This window comes from Phalacrocorax aristotelis, chromosome 4 (assembly GCF_949628215.1).
Source record: "Phalacrocorax aristotelis chromosome 4, bGulAri2.1, whole genome shotgun sequence".
In the NCBI taxonomy this organism is placed as follows: Eukaryota; Metazoa; Chordata; class Aves; order Suliformes; family Phalacrocoracidae; genus Phalacrocorax; species Phalacrocorax aristotelis.
Genome location: NC_134279.1, coordinates 3,183,258 through 3,201,940, shown reverse-complemented (window position 1 = coordinate 3,201,940; position 18,683 = coordinate 3,183,258). Strand labels below are relative to the sequence as shown.

Below are 18,683 nucleotides of genomic sequence, written 5' to 3'. Positions count from 1 at the left end.
GTCCAGTATCCCCAGCCTTGCATCCTGTAGCCCCAACCCTGTGTCCATTGTCCCCAGCTGCTGTCCCAAGTCCCTCGGACTGTGTCCCACGTCCCCAGCCTCTGTCACATGTCCCCAGCATCGGGTCCTGTATCGCCAACCCTGTGTCCAGTGTCCCCAACCCTGTGTCCCATGTCCCCGGCACTGTGTCCCACGTCCCCAGCCCTGTGTCCCCAGCCTGTGTCCCATGTCCCCGGCACCGTGTCCCACATCCCCAGCCCTGTGTCCCCAGCCTGTGTCCCATGTCCCCAACCCTGTGTCCCATGTCCCCAGCACTCTGTCCCCAGCCTGTGCCCCGTGTCCCCAACCCTGTGTCCCATGTCCCCAACCCTGTGTCCCATGTCCCCGGCACTGTGTCCCCAGCCTGTGCCCCGTGTCCCCAACCCTGTGTCCCATGTCCCCGGCACTGTGTCCCATGTCCCCGGCACTGTGTCCCACATCCCCAGCCCTGTGTCCCCAGCCTGTGTCCCCAACCCTGTGTCCCATGTCCCCGGCACTGTGTCCCGGGCACCGTCTCCCACGTCCCCAGCCTCTGTCCCGTGTCCCCAGCCCTGCATCACGCGACTCATTCCCATATCCCCTGCCCGTGGCCCCCCGCCCTCCTCCGCCCCACCGCGCCCCTCCATCACCCCGCGCCCCCCGCCCCCTCCCGCCGCGGCCCTCCCCCGCTCCCGCCGCCCCGCCCCGGCCCCCCCCGCGCCCCGCCGCCGGCCAGCCTTCAGCACCGCCCGCCCCGGACGCGGCTGCCGCCGGCGGGACGAGGAGCCTGGCCGGACCTGGCACCATGAGCAGCCTCCCCGCCGACCGGGAGGGCGGCCCCGCCGACACCGGCCTGCCCGAGGAGGAGGTAGCGGGGGAGGGGGGCGGGGGGGGGGGGGGAGGAAATGGGGTTTGGGGGGCGGACGGGAGGGGTCCGGCACCCCGCTCCCCACCCGCCATCCCCGGGGGCTGCGCTCCGCGGGTGCCCACGCACCCCACGCGGGTGGTGGATCCGCGTCGGGGGGTCCCGTCCGCTTCCCCGACCCCAGATACCCGCGGCTGATTTGGGGCGGGGGGACGCGGAAGGGCGGGCAGCGCATCCCCCCGGCTCTGCCCGCCAACACCCCTCCACCTCCCTGGGGAAAAGCTCGGGGCGCAGCGCAGGGGACTCCCCACTCAAGACATGCAGCTCCCCGGGGTGGCGGAGGGGCGGGGGGGGGGCGGGGGGGGGGGCAAAACCGGCCTCACCCCCAGCCCCCGGGGCCGGTGCTCGGCGCTGCCGGGGTGGTTTGTGGGGTGACGGACGTTGGGGACCACGCATCCAGCTGCCTTCGCGCCTCTCTCCCAGTGGGTCTCACCCCAAAGCTGTACGAAACACGCTGATCCCCAAGGAAGACAAACCCCACGCCCCGCCACGGGGACGAGAGAGCGGGTTTTCTCCGTTGCAACTACGAAGTTCCTGGTTTTGCCCGTGACCTTGAGATGGGAATTTGGACTTTGGGAGGGTGAAGGCGGGCAGATAGGATCTCCTCCTCGCCTTTCACCTGCTGGGCTGCTCCGGCATGTCCCCACCGGCTTTTCGGTGCGGTCTCAGGTTGATAGGTAACACTGACACGCACTGCAGATCCGCTTGCCTGCTGTCACCTACCTTGATTTTCTTATTCCAGAGGCAGTTCCAGCCTGAAACTTACCAAAGTTTCCCAAAGAGCTCCAATAATGGGGCATTTTGCCACTGGCGGCCTCACCGGGTGCAGGGCGGACGATGCTGCCGGCTCCTTGCGGGTGATGCGGCGATGTGGCTCGGACAGGCGTGGTGGTGGGAGATGTCCATGGAGGCCTGTTGTCTCTCCCAACGGTGTGGCATGAACCGCACCGGTGAAGGGCAGCCATCGCTGGATCTGGGGGGCGAGGGGCCGGCCATCGCACTGCTGGCCCTTGGGGACCCCCTGACCTTGCGATGCAGCCCTGCCCCGGGGGGGATACTGGACGTGAGGAATCCCTGGAGGGGATGGCTGCAAGGTGCCAGGGTCCCCCACCATGCTGGGAACATGTTAGGAGGGCAATGGCTGCTCGTGCTTGCAAGCTGGGCTCCTCTGGTGCCAGGCAGGTATTTTCCCTGCGCTAGTTTTTCCCAGCTCTGGCTGGAAGAGCCGGTGCTGTTGAGTATTTGCTTAAGTGAAAGGGAAGTGGGGCTGCCCAGCCACTGCGCCCTGCAAACCTCTCCCCTCCCTAGGGCTTGCCTTCCAGCCTTATCCCCCCTCAAAAACAAAGAGGGACAGGCAGCACCCATCCAGGGAGATTGATCAGGGCGCTGAGAGGTGGAACGAGCCCCCATTTCGGCTTCCCTTCTCCTGCCTCGTCCCCAGGCTGGCAAGGGTCCTGCTGCCTGCTCCTGACACCCTGGGGCAGCCTCCCCATCCTTCTTGCCTCCCCGCCCCGAGAGGGACCCCCTGGTGGGATGGGATCCCCCCACAGGACCCTGGTGGGTAGGAGCAGAGCAATTTGGAAAGGAGGTCACGTCACTCCGGCCGGGTGAGAACAGCATGTAAAAGGCTTGACGGAGGCCTTATTTGGTAGCAGAGCAGCTCCGGAGAGCCAGGCTCGTGGCCCTCGTCCCCATCCCATGCCAGATCCCTCATCCTGGGGGACCGGGGTGTGGAGAGAGGACCCCAGGGACAGTTTCAGGGGGGAAGGTGCCCAGTGGTTGGATAAGGTTTGCCCCTGTGGCCCCTCTGTTGCATCCCCCGCTACGCTCCTGCTTGCTTTCCTCCCTGAAGCGCCTGGTCTGGAGGGTTTGGGAACAAGCCCCCACCCGTGCCCACCACTCCTCCGCTCTGTTGCCACCCCCCATCGGCTCCCTTGGCTTTTCGTTGGCTTTTCCTCCACCGCTTCCTCGTTCCAGCCCCGGCAGCTCCGGACTTGCTCTTCCCCAAGGGCTGCTCCTCTCCTCCCGTCCGGCGACGTTTGGCTGCCGGTCCGGAAAAACAGCTACGGGTGGCGGGGCCGGAGGCTGAGCCCGGTCCTCCCGCATCCCCGGAGCGGAGGAGCCAGCATCCCTCAGCCTCAGCCTTGTTTATGTTGGGGGTTGATGGCGTGCGTACACACAGCCCGGGAATCTAAACCCAGCCGAGGAGGAGGCTCCATTAACAGAGACAGTATTTACGCAAGGACTAATCCCCGCGGGGCTGGAATGCACCCCGCCGTGGGGGAGGCAGCACCCCGCTTTGCTGAGGAGGCGGGGGGAAGCTCTGCTTGCCCTGTTTTACGTCTCGATCGCAGCCCCGTGCCATCGCCTTCCTGCTCCCACCGGGGTCCGGCTGCCCGGCGGTGCCTCCCCGGCGGTGGGCAGTCAAGCGGCTAATCGGCTGGTGGAGAATTAAAGCGAGCCCCCGCTGAAAGGTGGTGGACAGAGAGCTGAGGTTGAAGGAGGCGATTAAATGCCTCGTGAATGAATCACCCGGACGCTTTCTGCCTCTCCCCTCTGGCCCCTGGCCTGTTAACGTTTACCAGGGGTGGTTTGTACAGGGGCAGGGGACCATGACCATGCCAGAAGGGCACCCAGCATCCCTCGGGGCACCTGGCACCCCGTGGGGCACCTGGCATCTGGGGGGGGGGCCCAAGGCAGGCGACTGCCTCTCTGGTGCCTGCTTACCTTCAGGAGGTGAACCTGGCTTGTGGCTTCACGTGAGGAAGAGGAGGAGGCTGGCTACCGGTGCTCCACCATGGACCTCTCCATGCTGGGATCATCCATGAGTTGTGGTCTAGAGACCCCAGCCACCTCTTGGCCCAGCTCCCTGCCCCTCCTCGCGCGTCCTCAGCCCTGACCGTCCCAGCAACCCCTCCACCCAGGCCCTCTCCAGCGTCCCTTAAATTGGCCCCAGATGGGCCGTGGTATTTTGGGGAGAGCAGAAGGTGATGGTGGGATACAGAGGAGCGGAGGTGAGAGGGATGGGCCAGAAGTGGGATGGAGATGGCTTCCTAGAGAGAGGAGAGTAGCAGAGGCCAGGAGACTTTCTGCAGGGATGATGAAAGTCAGGAGGGACAAACCAGGAATGAGGTGGCGGAGGTGGGCTCCAGCGGCCCTGGCAAATCTGGGAGCTGTGGGGCACAGCGACAGGAGCAGAGGAGGAGTGTGAAAAGGGGACTTTGTGTGTTCCTCCTGCGGTCCCATAGCTGTCAAGACCGCTGAAGGACATCAAGGCGTTTAGCTGCGAGGTCCCGCACCCATGGCCAGCGACTTCCCACAGCAAACGTCGGCACTTCTGACCTGGCAGAAACCTTTGGTTTCACCCCAAATTGTTGCAAGGAGAGATGGAGAAATGCTGCTCCAAGAAGAAACTCTGAAAAATGTCTGCGCAGCAGAATTGAAAGGAAACAGTTGGGGCTGCCATGGTTGAGCGCCCTTTGCTAATCCTTGCTCAGGAGCTGTAGGTCTGGCCCCCCGTCCCACCAGACATTTGGGAGCACGTGTCTTGCCTGATCCACCTCGGCAAAGGAGTCATTTTTCCCTCTGGAAGAGCATATACCTGCCTGATGGCCAGCAATTTCTCTGATAAGGCTTTTTTCCCCCCCTCAGGGCAGGATTTTGCCCAGGGAGCATTTCTGGTAGAGGATGGAGGCTGAGCTCCTGGGATCTCCAGCACAGGAAGGCCTGGAGCTGCTCCCTGCAGGCTGAAGCTCCTCTTCCATTTAAGGGCAGGAGTAATATTTCCGCCTAAAATCTTTCCCTTGGCAGAAGGATATCCGTCCAGCCCGACGGGAATTATTCCCGAGGACGTTCCCTTTCTCTGCCAGTCCCACCTCATTTTAACACATCCCAAACCCTCCCACCTGCTTGTTATCCAGCCCAGCGAAAGGATGCTGTTTATGTAGGACCTACCCAAACATCCCTGTGGCTGGGTACACCAGGCCCCCCGGCACCCTTTTGCAGGGTGCAGATGGGGAGCACCCACGACCTCATACCTCCTCCGTCCTCCCCTCCGGCCCCCAAACATCCTTTTGGGCTGGAAACCAGCTGGGGGAATCCTTCGGAGCCCTTCTCCCTCTCCCGCTCGCCGCTGTATAATTTTACAGTTTAAAAGTTGGCCGACCTACGTTTGAACTTTCAAAGAAAACAAGTCATTACCGAAGAGAAGCCCTTCCTTTGCAAGGCTGAATTTCAGAGGGTTTTTCAGGGTCTTTTATCTCTCCCATCTCTCTGCCGCATGGCTATGGGGCTAAATGATCTGACGAGCTGGGCTCGTAGGGGTTTGGATTTCAGGGACGCGGCAAATTGGCGGCGGGTTCTCCCCCGGAGCCGGCTCTGACGCCTCTGGTTTCACGCAGCTCCCCCGCGAGAGGAGAGGCCAGCGGGAGAGGAGAGGCCAGTGTGCCGGGGGGGAACCAAGAGGCTCGAGGGATGATGCAGATAAGGGGGACCACGCAGGGATGCTCGGCCTCCTCCTCGGGAGGCAAGCACAGCTGGGAGGGTGGATGTGTCCGGTGAGCCGATTCCCTGGATAGCAACCACCCTGGACCTGCCTGAAGGGGAAAATTTTCTTCCCTAGGAAAGGATAAATTTGCCTTCTTTACACTGAATTTCATGGACACATGGGGAGCTCCTCTGGATGAATCCCTCCCCAGCCCCTGCCAGGAGGAATCTGGGCAGTGCCTCCGTCGGTGCAACAGCAATGAACGCCTTGGGATGCTCCATCACCCTCTGACCTCAGAAGATAAGCAGAAAGGTGGCAGGGGTCCCCCAAGATGCCGGGGGTCCCCCAAGATGCCTGGGTGGGGAGCTTCCATCCCACCATAGATGGTCCCAGTAGGGGGGACAGGCAACTGGGCTGTGCCTAACTGCAGCCCTGGCTCAGGAAGGGCTGAGGACATGCTCCCATCCAGCATCCCTCTGGGCAAGGCCCTGAGCATCCTTTCCTGGCTGGAGCAGGACTTCCAAGAGCAGTCAAGCACGGGATGGCTGTACTTTCACGGCTGGCTTGTTTTCTGGCAGCCCCCATGCACCCAGCGGTGGGTACCGGCGGCGATGGGTATCACTGGGCTGTTGACAAAAGGGCTATATGCAAAAGGCCCCGAGTACCTTTTGTTATTTAATAGATATAGGTCAGCCAGAGGTTTTGTTACACAAAGCAGGAATGTTTGCTGCTCCCAGGCTGGGAGATGGGGCAGATAGCTTATCTGCAAGAGAAAGAAGAAATGTCAGCAGAAGAATAGGCCTGGGTTGGCTGTTTCTGGCTGTTTCACATGTCTCTGTCCCAGGGAACGGGGCGGGCAGGGTGCCTGGCCAAAAAATAAAATTTAAAAAAATACATAAATCAAGGTTTCCCCAGCCTTCAGCCCAAATCTGGCAGCTTGGCACCCAGGGGTGGGTGACATTGGGCTAGCCCTTCCGGACCAGCTCTCACAAGGCATTTGGGTGCTTGAAAAAATAATCTACAGCCATCAGAACTTCCAGATTACCTGCCAGTAAGATGCTGTGGGTGAGCAAGAGCTCACAAGCAAGCCCAGAGCCAAGGGAGACAGCAAGGCAGGGACCCCACCGACACAGGCACCGTCTCTGGGTGCCCCAGCAAGAGCACAGCTGGTGGGAGATGGCAGCCAGGGTCAGACCCACCCATGGGGACACAGCAGGGCTGAGCCTAAGCCAGCAGCTTTTCACCCAGCAAGGTCTGAGCCTAAATACAGCCTTGGGGCCGTGGGCAGGATGTGTGGGTGGGAGGGTCCAGGTGGGGCCAGTTGGGGCCATCTTCGTCAGCCCAGGGTTCCTGTGGGCCCCCCAGTATTGGTCACCAAAGAGTTTGGATGAGATTTTGGGGATGTGGAGAGTGGGACCAGCAGCAGACCCAGCTGTTGGTCTCCTGCCCCACACCACTCCCCCCAGTTATGAGCTGGCTGTAAAGCAAAACCATCCTGGCATGAGTGTTGCCCTGGTGTGGGGTATGCCCGTCCCCCAAGGAGCCCCTTAGCTCCCCTCGGGGTCGGTGGAAGCAGGGTTTCTGTGAGCTGCCCCAGCTTTGAGGATGTTTCACCATGACGAACATTAGATCCACTCAGAAAGACTCAAAACCCCTTAGAAGGTGACTTATAAATCGGGGACAGGCTGCTTAAAACCAGCCCACTCCAAAACAGGGTCATTCCTCCAGGAGGAAAAGTTGGGGTTTGCTTCTCCCGGTCCTTAATGAGCTGCGGCAATTAAAGAGAGACAATAGGCATTGTCTGCAGAGTAAGGGCTCTGCTGGGGATGCCAGGAGAGATCCTCTTTGCCGGAGCCAGGTAGGAAGGTGCCGGGATGCTGGCAGCCTTTTTGACCTGGAGGGCACTCGATGCCAGGACGACAGGTCTCGGTTACCTTTCCATGGTGTCTTAAGCAGCTTGCTTCGCAGTCACCCGGAGCATGGGGACACCCCTCCCAAAAATGCCCCATTCCCCAAGTGTGGCTTAAGGCGCTTGGCTGCCCACGAGGTTTCCCTCGGGCTGGCATCGTCCCTCTGGCATGCCATGCCACCACCTAAGGCTGCAGGATGTGTGGGGTATCCCCAAGTTAGGGATGAGGGAGGGTCCCCAAGAACCTCCTGTCTTCTTTTCTAGGTGAGGACGCTCTTCGTCAGCGGGTTGCCTCTGGACATCAAGCCCAGGGAACTTTACCTGCTCTTCAGGCCCTTTAAGGTACTGGACTGGGAGGGGAGAGGGGGGCTGGAAGCACGGGCCTGGCCCCCTGCCCCGTCCCCGTGGCCCCACTAACTTGGTGGGATCTGAGAGCCTGCTGGTTTCCCTCCAAAAAGTCTAATTTGGTCATTTTATTCACAGAAATAAGTTTCTGTGCCTTTTTACCCCAATAAACCATAGGAAAATGGCATGGGGTGCTTTGCTTGCACCAGGGTTTTAATTGCACGTTGACGTGAACCCCGTTTAGCAGCAGAAGAGCCCTGGCTGCAGAGCTCTCCAGCCTCTTCACCCTGCCAGACCTGCAGCTCAGACACTGGCTCTTTTCAAACACGAAGGATAATATTATCAGGCATCAGCATCCCTACAAAAATCCAACGGCAGCGGGTCCCTGTGCCGATGCTGAGCCTTGGCAAGGTCCCCCCGAGCTGTAGGGCTGCTGGGTGATGGATGTGGGAGGTTTCCCCCTCCAAGGGGCAGCTGAAACAGGGGGATCTCTGCCAAATACCTTTTTTTATTCTTTTTTTGCAGGGGTACGAAGGGTCTCTCATCAAACTCACCTCCAAGCAGGTAGGAGCCGCTCAAAACGGGGTGAGCATCCCACGCCATGCTCCCACCCTCCCTTGGCACTGCCGGTCCCTGGGGCCCAGGGGGATCCCCTCTCTGCTCCCCGCCAGCTGGACTGATGGTGTCTCCTCTCCTTCCTCGCAGCCCGTGGGCTTCGTCAGCTTCGACAGCCGCTCCGAGGCAGAGGCAGCGAAGAACGCGCTGAACGTGAGTGCGCCCAGCCGCTCCATTTTTTCGGGATTTTTTTCCCCATCATTTACCTGTCCCCAGATATTCTCTGAATTCCTCTGTCCCGGGGACGTGCGTCTCCCACGCCGGCATCCCACCGCAACCCCATCCCTCCAGCTGATCCCCGTCGGCTGCTTCCCATCTGCATCCTCCCTCCTGAGCGGCTGATCCCTCTCGCCTTTCCCAGGGCCATCTGGGAGGGCTTGAACCCTAAGGATTAGAGCCTTAGACAGGAGTCAGTGAGAGATGTCTTTCCCAGCCTCTCCTGTTTCTTCAGTGGGAAAAATCCCAGCTAAAGCTGCAAAAGAAAAAGCAAATTTCAGTTTCCTTTAGCAGCTCCCTCCTACCTCTGCGGAATTAACCTCCTGAAAACAGTCATGGGGAGAACCGCATGGAGCTAGTTCTCCAATTCCTCCCCGGCTTTTGGTTTGGGGTTTTTTTTTTTTTTTTCCTTGTCTTCATTTATAACGTAAAACTTTTTTTTTTGGCTCCGCTAATCCCTCTGGATAAGAGCTCTGGCTGTGCGGGATGCCAACTGCCAAATATGGTGCCGATGCTAAAGATGCTGGAGGAATGCGAGCTGCCTCGGGGCCCGGCAAATTAGCTCATTTCAAGGCTGAAAGTTGGGGAAAAAAAAATAAATAATTGGGAGTTATTTTTGCTGCGGGGCTGGCACATGGCTGTGCTCACCCACCCGCCGTGCCTCCTTCCCTCCCGCAGGGCATCCGCTTCGACCCCGAGATACCCCAGACGCTGCGGCTGGAGTTCGCCAAGGCGAACACCAAGATGGCCAAGAGCAAGCTGGTGGGCACCCCCAACCCCAGCACGCCTCTCCCCACCGCCGTACCTCAGTTCATTGCCCGGGAGCCCTGTAAGTACCAGCTATGAGTCTCCCAAGGGAGCCCTGCGTGGTCCCCCCCTACCTGGCACCGCAGTAGTGCCAGCACGTTTGGGGGTGGCAAGCGCCGGGAGCCGCCCCCATCCTCATTTGCCTGGGGAAAACACCTTATTCAGGCAATTCGATGTGCAAAGCTCACGGCTGGATGTAGCGATGCTGGGCCCCCGGCGCAGGATGCTGGAGGGAGCAGGGGTGCTGCGGGAAGGGGTAGCGATGGGGAACGCCAGGTCCGGTTGGAAGCAGCAGCGCCTGGTTGCTGCAAGCGCGGTGGCACGTGCTGGCCGGTGGCCGCAGGTCCCCGTAGGTGGTTGCCGGCGCTGGAGAGGACCCGGGGGCAGGCAAGCGCCGGCTCGGCACGGTGCGCGGGAGCGGAAGAAGCCCGCGGTACTGCTTCACTGCACCGGGGAGTTTCTGAGTTGTGGCTGGGGGGTCTCAGCAGAGACCTCGGCGATGTCTTGCCATGAACGCGCCATACCCGTTTCTATTACTGGAAGAGGGTTTCTCACGCGGATGCCGGTTCCTCGCCTCGCTGCTGCGCGCGGCCGTGAGCCGCACACTCTCCTTTGCACCAGATCTCTGGGGTAACTAAACCTCTCAGAGACCCGGGCCCAGCCCGGCCCCCCCAGCGACGCACCCAGCCTCATGGCATCGCCTGCCGCCAGCCGAGCTCCGCGTTTTCCCGGCGGGTGAATTCGGCGTTGGCTTTGCAGGTTGGCTCTCACCGGCGGCACCGGCACGCCATGCTTCTCCGGGGGAGCCTCCGCACCTGCTCCCGCCTGCTTCGGGGGGAGAAGGAAGGACCGGCGGTGCTGTTGACCGGCGTGTGGTGTTGTGGGGGCCACGGCCCGTCGGTCGCCGTTAACTGTCCTTCTTCTTTTCTTGCAGATGAGCTCACAGTGCCTGCACTTTACCCCAGTAGCCCTGAAGTGTGGGGGCCGTACCCTCTGTACCCAGCGGAGTTAGCACCTGCTCTACCTCCTCCTGCTTTCACCTATCCCGCTTCGCTGCACGCCCAGGTAATTCAGACCCATCCGCCACCACTGCTCTCACCCTCCCACCCACCCCGGACCCCCCTTCCCCTCGGTGCTCGCCGCACCACTAACCTCTGCCCAGCTAACAGGCACTGCCCCCCCCACCCAGAGATTTAGGGATGGCACCCAAACCGAGCTGAGCGCTGGCAGCGGGCAGCACCGCCTGCCTCTCCCCAAACACCTCTCTCTGCCTTCCTACCTTTGCTCTCGCCCGCGCCAGGGGCAGGCGGGGAGGGAGGGAGGGAGGGAGGGAGGGAAGGAGGATGCTCGCCAGGGCTGGACCATCCCCATCGCTCCTGGCACAGAGCGACCCGTCTCGCTGCCGGCGCGGCACAAGATGGGGGCTCCCGAGCCCCCGGCCACCCCTCGAGCGTCGCTGGGATGCGGCTTGCCAGATGAGGGGTGTGAAGCAAAGCGACTCTGACGGGGAGGAGAGGGCAAGTGAAGCGCAAATGGAAGACCCATCTTTTATTGACGAGGCGCTCTCTTGCCACAAGCGCTTTTCTGCTGGCTGTCACCGCCGGTGGCCCCTGACGGCAGCACGCGGCTGTTAAAAATTAACCACCCGCCCTGAGAAAGGAGCGGGGAAAAGAAGAGAAGAAGTGGAAATGGAGGTGGCGGAGGATTTCTTTGCAGTGCCAGCCTTCGGGATGTTTCCAGGAGCGGCATCGTGGGGGTGCCGGGAAGAGACCCCCGCCGTAGGAGGGGAGACAGGCAGCTGCCTCTCCAGCAGCCGTGCCGGACACCACCCCAGCTTTCGCTCCTTGCCGCTGGCTCCGGCTTGGCGGTGAGCAGGAGGAAACGAACACACAGAAACAGATTTTACTGGATAAACTGCATCTGAAAGGCTTTGGCCCCGGCCTGCCGGGACTGAGCCGGGTTATCTGGAGCCGCTGTTGCTGGGAGCTGGAGGCAGCTGGGGGCTGGTTTGAGCGGGTGGGTGAGGAAAAGCACTCGGCGTACAAACCAGCCGCAGCCTTTGGATGAAACTCTGGCTTTTCGGGCCCTGCTGTTTATAGAAGAGCGGTGGTAAATATTATTGCAGCTACATACTTGCTTTGTCAAATAACCGCTAACAGGCAGCACCTGCGCTGCTCGGGAGGCTGGGGAAATGGCCGGCAGTGGAAATGGAGGCGTAAGGAGGCTCCAAGGTCCCCCGCCCTGGGAAAACCCAGGCCGAGACCTGATGTTTAGGCACTCTTAGAAGAAATATTATCCACTGTGGTTATAGAGCCAGTGTGGTGGCGGCACCTTCCCTGTCCCCCCACACGGCTGCCAGCATTGTGGGTTTGGTGGGGGGTGCTGGAGAGGGGTGCCACCACCCTACTGGAGCTGTCGCTGCAGGGTGAGCTCCCCGCTGGGTCCTGCAGACCGGCGGGATGGGGAATCTCAGGACAGCGGGGCCGACGTGCCGCTACCCGGCAGAGCATCGAGCGTCCAGGGACGGGCGGCGAGAGCCGCTGGGTTTTGGCGTCTTGACGTTTCCCCCCAGCCCGTCTTATGTGGGCTTTGTGGGTGTTAAGAAGGGATGAATCCACCTCCTGGTCCATGAGACCGCGATGCTGCCGTCCCGGTTCGGCCCTGCTGCGAGCAGCGATGCCGGGGGCTGCGCTCGGACCCAGCCGGTGCCACCATCGAACCAGGGCTGGGGTGGCTGTACTGTTTGCATTTCCACCTTCCTCCACCCTGTGCCTGGGGAAGGCCGGCAAAGGGGAGCCCAGAGGCAGCCAGCTCTTGCCAGGGCGCGCAGCCACCACCCCCCTCACCCTGTGCCCTTCTTGTCTTTGCAGATGCGCTGGCTCCCTCCCTCCGAGGCTGGTTCTCAGGGCTGGAAGTCCCGTCAGTTCTGCTGAATGCCAGGTGCGTGCCGCTTCCCCGCTGCCATCCTCCTGCGCTGGGGGGGGGGTCGGCTGGGGGCCACCTCCACCCCTACCCTGAACTCCCCCCGCCGCGACTCTTGGGGTCTCTGGCAGCTCAGGGTGGGTGGCCAGACCCTACGCCCGTGCTGGCGAGGCCACTTTCTGGCAGGCAGCGTAGGTCCAGGCGCCCTCCTTGCCCCCAGGGATGTCTCTGCCACTCCCCACCCAAACGCTGTCCCAGATAACCCTGGGGAGGACGGAAAGGCAGGTCGCCGGCTCGCCGGCCCGTGACCTCGCAGCGGCGGCGGCTGCGTGCCCAGGACGCGTAGCGATGGCCCGGCCCTGCAGATGAAGGCGGCAGCAGGGATGCCCGGCTGAAGGCAACCTCCGCCTCCCAGTGCAAGGCAAACATCTCATTAAACCCTAATGTAAACTCTCCTAGCAGCCCGGGGTGGCGGGGCTGCCGAAAGGAGAAGCGTGGCATGATCCCAGCTTGCCCCGACCATCCCGCCTGCCACCCCCCCACGCTGCCACTGCCTGCCCCGAAGCCTCTGCGCCGCGTCGCACCCATCTGCAGAGAAATCCCAGGGGATCCAACGAAGCGGCGAGGCTCCGGCCTCGGCTGCGTGTGTTTCCGTGCCGCTGCTCTGCCCGTCCGCCTGGCCCCCGCAGCCCTGTGCCATGGCCACAAGGCTCGCTCACCCGGGGAAGGCAGGAGGACGGGTCGTGGCTGCAGCCGAGCCGAGAGTTGGATCTGAAAAGCATTTACTGGCTATTTTAGGCCCAGCAGACAAAAATAGGGAGCGACGACGCTTTGGGAACCAGTGGTTCTTCCAAAATATGGAGCGTGCCAATGTTTCCAGCTAAAATATAAGCAGAGTCTTATTTGGGAAGAGGAGATGAAGCCCTTGGAGCAAATCCACCTGCCTGTAGCAACCCTGGTAGCCACAATAGGCTGCGAGGGTGGGCTGAGCCTGGCCAGGAGGGTTGGGGACCTCCCGGCTCCCTGCCAGGCTCCTCCAGCCAGGAAGGACTACAGCAGAGCCCATCGAAGGGTTTTGTTGCCACTCTGGCTCTCCCACCTTCGTCCTCCTTGTATCTGTCGAGCGGAGCCCGCCAGAGCAGGGTTAAGCTGTAAACCGGCCCCTTGGGAAGCGCCGACCCCAGCCACCACAAAATAACCTCTCCCAGCAGCACGCCAAGCCCGGCCCCTGGCTGCCGGCTGCCCCTGCCAGCGTCCCTAACCCTCCGCTGTGTCCTCTCACAGGTCTCAGGTGTGTGATGGTGGCCTACAGTCAGTCTTGTGGGTATTAGTGGAGTCTTCCAAGGCGGCTACTGGGTTGGCGTGCTCTCCGCAAAACCACAGTGTGCTGGTAAGGCTGCAGCGCGGCGCCCGGCTGCACGAGGGGGGGGAACACGCTCCCTTGGGCTTTGCTGCTTTGGGGAGTGGGTAGAGGGACGAGGAAGCTGGCGGGACGCCCGCGAGGGGCAGCGAGACGGGCACGCCTCGGATCGAGCCCTGCAGGGTGGCATCACTGCTACGGCACGGTGCCTCCAGCACTGAGCCACGGCTCTGCCATTCCCGCCTTTATCGCTGTTATCTGGGGTGAGAGTTTCGAGAGCCGAGGAATGCCTCTCGGCTTTGAATTACCCCCAGTAATCTCATCTCGCTGCGTCCTAGCTTCCTGCCTTGGATCAACAAAGACTGAATTCCTCTTAAGTGCAAAATTCAGCTCAAACTTAACTCTCGGCTTCCCAGCTGGTGCCTCATCAGTTAAAGCCTCAGGGGCTACAGCCACCGGGAGGAGCAAACTGGGACCAGTGGGGGCCTTCGCATCTGCCCGGCTCTCCCCACGGGCGTTTCCCACCCTGCCCTTTCCCGATGAAACAACTGTCCTTGGAGCGCGGTCCCGGTGTGGGCTGCTCTCCTCTCCCCCAGGCTGCGGCACGGGAGCTTCCCCACGAAGGCAGCGAGATTAACCGCAGCCCCTTTTCCGCTTTGCCTCAGCCCAAGATTGCGGCTGCTTAATTTTTTTTCCCCCCTTGTTTTTTTTTTTTTCTTTTTAACACCTCTCTCTGTTACAGGCTTGAAAAAAATAAAAAAAAAAACCTTCACACAAGTTTGGATTCCTCCAAGACTTTCCCACAGCCTCTATCACACATCTGCTCTCCTAGAAGAAAAACGAAAAGCATACCTAGTAATAATATTTTCCTCTTTTACACTGTATATTTGTAAGAAAGAGTGTGTTACTTCTGAAAGCATGGTTTGACAGGCATTGCTGTAGCGTTTGAAAAGTCTTTTCAAACAGAACCATAGGAAAGCAGACTACAAAAAAAAAAAAAAAAAAAAAAAAGAAGAAAAAGGCAAAACGAGAGCAAGTATTTTTGTACCAAACCTCCTAAATAGGACAATCTTACACTGGGTCAGACCACGGGCTTTGTGCTTGACTTTCGAATGCCTGTAACTGAGAGCCTCTATCCCCCGCCCCGCCAGCTGCATGTTGAAGGCACGATGTTCACGCGCGTGCAGACGTCGACACGCGCGATGCGGGTTCGGCAGGAACCGTGCTCCGGCTGTGTTGGCAAGACGTCTGCGGCCACTGACAGTATTACCGTTTTCTTCCCAGTTGTACCAAACGACAACCAGGCAGGACAATCAGAAACTTTCTTATGGTGATTTTTTTTTTTTTTTTTTTTTAAAAAAACAAAACCTTAGGGCTATGTTAACAGCTTGCTGTGCAAAGCTTTGGCATGGTACAACAGCTCGGATCAGGGATGGGCAGAAACAGCCCGCACATGTAGCAAGGTGACATTTTGCCTCCTCCTCCTGCCGTGACTGCTTGAAGCTGTTAAGGGCAATGTAAACTGCTGTATGAGGAGGAAGAAAAAAAAAACAAACCAATAAACCCTCGGTTCGCCAGCTTACTCGAGGTTGGGCGCGAGCCCTGAGCGAGCCGACGGGCTTAAACACGTGCCTAACGTTATGCCAAAGCGCTGGGCTGAACTGGGGTTTTAGCGTCAAGGTTATGCCGGTCCGGCAGCTCGCTCTGTAGCATATCCACGTTTCCATGTGCAAAGACAAGAAGGGAGGCTGCTAACACCCTCGGGGCAGTATCTTTAAAGAGACAGCGTACCAGCAAAGAGTGTTGGACGTACTAGTCTCTCCTTCTCCTTGCTCCAGGAGGAATTTGGAAAAAGAGCGAGCAAAGCAAAGCAAAGCAAACCAAAACCTCAAACAGATTTCAGTTCTTCGCAAAAGAGAGGCGCAAAACTTCTCCTTTCATTGCCTTTTACCCCCCGACCCCATCCCTGCTTCAGAGTACACCGAGCTCAGTTGCTGCCCGGGCTTCACCGTGGCATGGTTAAACATCATAACCTTTTTCTTCCTCCTTCCTTTTATTCTGTGGGTGGGCCAAAATAAGATGGCTGAGATTTCGGCTGCCGGAGCCGGGGTGGGGCGGGAGGGGAGATGGTGCGATGGGAAACTGTCCCGTTGGGGTCTTCTGTAAAAAGTGGGATTGATAAAGACAACGTGAGAAGAAATCAATTCCAAGACAAACCTCTGAGCAGCTCTAAAAGGAACGATACCAGCGTTTCCAAGCGACGGACTAACTCTTTTAGCAAACCATTTCCTGTACTTTGTCTTGTGGAGAGGAGAGAAGCTTCCACATTGTCTACTCCGCTTTTGGAAATATGTTTAAAGGTACTTTTCTATTGTAATTTTTTAAAAATAAAACCAGTGATTATTGTAAGTTACGCACAGAGCGTCATTGTGTGCTGTGTATTGGGTTGGGAACATGGAGGAGGATTCCAACACACGCCCTTTGGGGCTTCGGGGAACAGCGGCCTCCTTCCTCCCTCGGGGTATTTGAAGGCAACGCTCCTGAGGGACACGGTGATCTTTCAGGGGCAGATACCGTCGTCCCGCCTGGTTCACTTGGGTCTCTAGGAAAGCTCCAAAATCCAGGCTGGAAGGATCAACAGGCTTTTAAAAGAAATGACTCCAAGTTTACAAAGATGTTATCGGTTAGTTTCTAAACCTACTAATCTTGGCACTGAGCACAGGAGCTAAGCTGCGATTTTCCATGAGCTCAGCCACAGCAGAGGCAAACGTAACCTAGAGACGAAGGGCCAGATTATTATTTTTTTTTTAACACGCTGAGAATTTTGAAAACCTTGGTTCATAAGCCCAACCTAGAAATTCTTCCTCCTTCCTCCGCTCCGCCCCCGCCCTGATAAACGTGACCAGCGTCCCCAGGAGCCTCAGCCAACAGGCCAGACTCTGAAAATAAAGTACCAGGAGCAAGCTTCAGCTTAGCGAACGCAGCCCGGAGAGTGGTGTGTAAAGGGACATCATTAAATCGGGCTACGAACTGTCACGGGCGGAAGAAAAAGGCATGGTGGTGTTACTTGAAACCCCCGGCTGGCAGGGATGAGCAGGGAGCTAAGCCCTTAATGTTGGATGCTAATCCCCCCGCGGCCGCTGCAAGTCACAGCTTTCTTTCCGAGTTGCAGTCGGGGGAGAGGTTTGTTGGCAGGCCCAGGGTAGGAAGGGAAGAGAGCGACAAGCCGCGAGCGCAACGCAAACAGACTGCTCAGCCCAGCTGCTATTCCGAGCGACGGTAACTGGCCGACATCGCTGTCCCAGGCACCGCTTCAGCGACGCACGCAGATGCTTTTGGGAGCCAACTCAACAGCAAACTTCCTCCAGCTAAGAAAGTGATGAAACACACACGCATCCTCCTGGACTTTGCCTGGGCACAGCATCTGCTCTGAGATCTGCCCTGTGAAAGGAAGCGGGGCCTTGCTGAAAATACTTAACCTCTTGAACTACTTTTTTTTTTTTTTTAAAAAACACTTCCCCTGTAAGCCTAAACGTTTTCAGCTCCGTGCTGATTGGCATTGCTCTCGTCAGCGAGGGGCGGGAGCGGCAAGCTGCTCGCCAGGCCCCAGCATCCCCTTTGCCCGTGGTGACCTTTCCCCATGCGGCCAGGGGAACATTCCTTCCCCGTGACCGTCGGGGCACTTACAGGACGGCCCGAGCTGCTGGCTGACACTGGGAGATTGCAAAATGGGACCAGGGACTCCCAGGCCACTGTTGGCATCTGATACCAGGGATAAGTCCCGGGGGGTATGAACGGGCAGAGCTGGAAAAACCAAAATAAGAAAATCTCTCACTCTCATTGTTTCCACTTTCCCCAAGTCTTTCTCTCCCCATCCCCCTAACACCAAGGCTAAGCTCGGGGCAGGGGGCATGTGAGCAGCTCCTTCCTAGGCATCCCTGTGCAGAGGTTTGCTGCCCCAAGGCTGGACGCAGGGAACAGGCTGGCAGGGTCTGCGGAGAAAAACACAGCGCTAACTCCCAGCATCGGACGGACACAACCGAGCAGCGGAGGAACGGGACAAGACAGGAGGAGGAGAGCTGTATCTCCCAGGGGATTGTACACAGGGGCAGGCAGCAACGAGGGCAATCAGGCAGTAGTGGCAGGGACTAGGGGATCTTGCTGCAGGAGCAGAGACAAGCCAGCCAGGGCAGCGAGAGCAAAGGGCAGACGGAGCTGGCGCCGAGGCTGACAGCAGCACCCGCAGCCCCGACAGGGCAGGGAGGAGGACTGAGCCCAGCACCCGCTCCTGCAGGCCCCCTCGAAGAGGGGCAGAAGGAATAACGAGGCCAGGAGAAGAAAAATCAGATAGCACTGGGTTTGGCCAGGCAGCTTTAGAGGCTGAGACACAGGCTGGGAGGGAAGCTGCTGGCTAAGAGGGAAGAGGTGGCTTTGTAAGGACAGTTGGGGCCAGGGCAAGGGCACAGCACTCACCGTGCATTTGCTCCCTGATCCTCGAGGCTTGGTGAAATTGAGAGGCAGCACTCAGCAAGGGTCACCGCGCTGCCTGAATGCCACCAGGCAAGGCTGCTCTGTGCTCCCTGCCAGTATGAAAAGGCCCCACGCACCTGGGAAAGCACGCAGCTTGAGCACTGGCCATCCTGCCACCCTGGGAAGGACGGGGATAACTGCACACAAGGGATTGCACAGCGCATCTAAAAGCCCAAAGTTTGCCCTGGGGCTGTGCCTACAGCCCAGAGCCAGGGCAGCCGTCCCCAGGCCAGGCAGTGCCTGCAGAGGGGAGACATTTCAACTGAGGGATGTGAGCAGGGTGCCACAGATGCATGCCCCGCACCAGCAGGCTGCCCGGGGAGCCAGGCTTCAACCAACATTTAAACACCGTTATCCACCTCGCTGCCGCGCGCAGGCTAGAAACCAAGATGACAGCGGAGCTTAAAAAGCAAAGCTAAGAAACACCATTAGCAGATCCCTGAAATGCTTCTTCTAAAACACAAGGAAGTCAACCATTAGCAGAGTCTGGACTTCATCTCTGCAGTCTCCATAATTAATAACTAGCTCAGAGGGAATAGAGAATACAACG

The 18,683-nt window shown here is 59.2% G+C and overlaps 1 protein-coding gene across 3 annotated transcripts; it reads left to right on the top strand.

The window, feature by feature from the left end:
• Positions 1–736: 736 nt before the first annotated feature.
• On the top strand, positions 737–16,017 carry RBPMS (RNA binding protein, mRNA processing factor). Of its 3 annotated transcripts, none has more exons than XM_075090059.1 (9): positions 737–886; positions 7,603–7,680; positions 8,209–8,247; positions 8,389–8,451; positions 9,193–9,343; positions 10,256–11,430; positions 12,192–12,261; positions 13,528–13,633; positions 14,346–14,656. In XM_075090059.1, exons 1-6 carry the CDS (start codon positions 824–826, stop codon positions 10,516–10,518), a joined length of 657 nt encoding a protein of 218 aa, XP_074946160.1. In that variant the 5' UTR covers positions 737–823; the 3' UTR covers positions 10,519–11,430; positions 12,192–12,261; positions 13,528–13,633; positions 14,346–14,656. The 3 variants fall into 3 exon arrangements, with proteins under 3 accessions (XP_074946160.1, XP_074946161.1, XP_074946163.1); XM_075090060.1 differs by having other exon boundaries at positions 738–886; positions 8,209–8,268; positions 10,256–10,386; positions 14,346–16,017; XM_075090062.1 differs by having other exon boundaries at positions 740–886; positions 10,256–10,386; positions 14,346–16,017.
• The last annotated feature ends 2,666 nt before the right edge of the window (positions 16,018–18,683 follow it).

Coding starts and splice junctions, on each gene's coding strand:
- RBPMS (XM_075090059.1), top strand. CDS start 824: ATGAGCAGCCTCCCCGCCGACCGGGAGGGCGGCCCCGCCGACACCGGC. Junction 887..7,602: donor CCGGCCTGCCCGAGGAGGAG/GTAGCGGGGGAG, acceptor CTTCTTTTCTAG/GTGAGGACGCTCTTCGTCAG. Junction 8,248..8,388: donor TCAAACTCACCTCCAAGCAG/GTAGGAGCCGCT, acceptor CCTTCCTCGCAG/CCCGTGGGCTTCGTCAGCTT.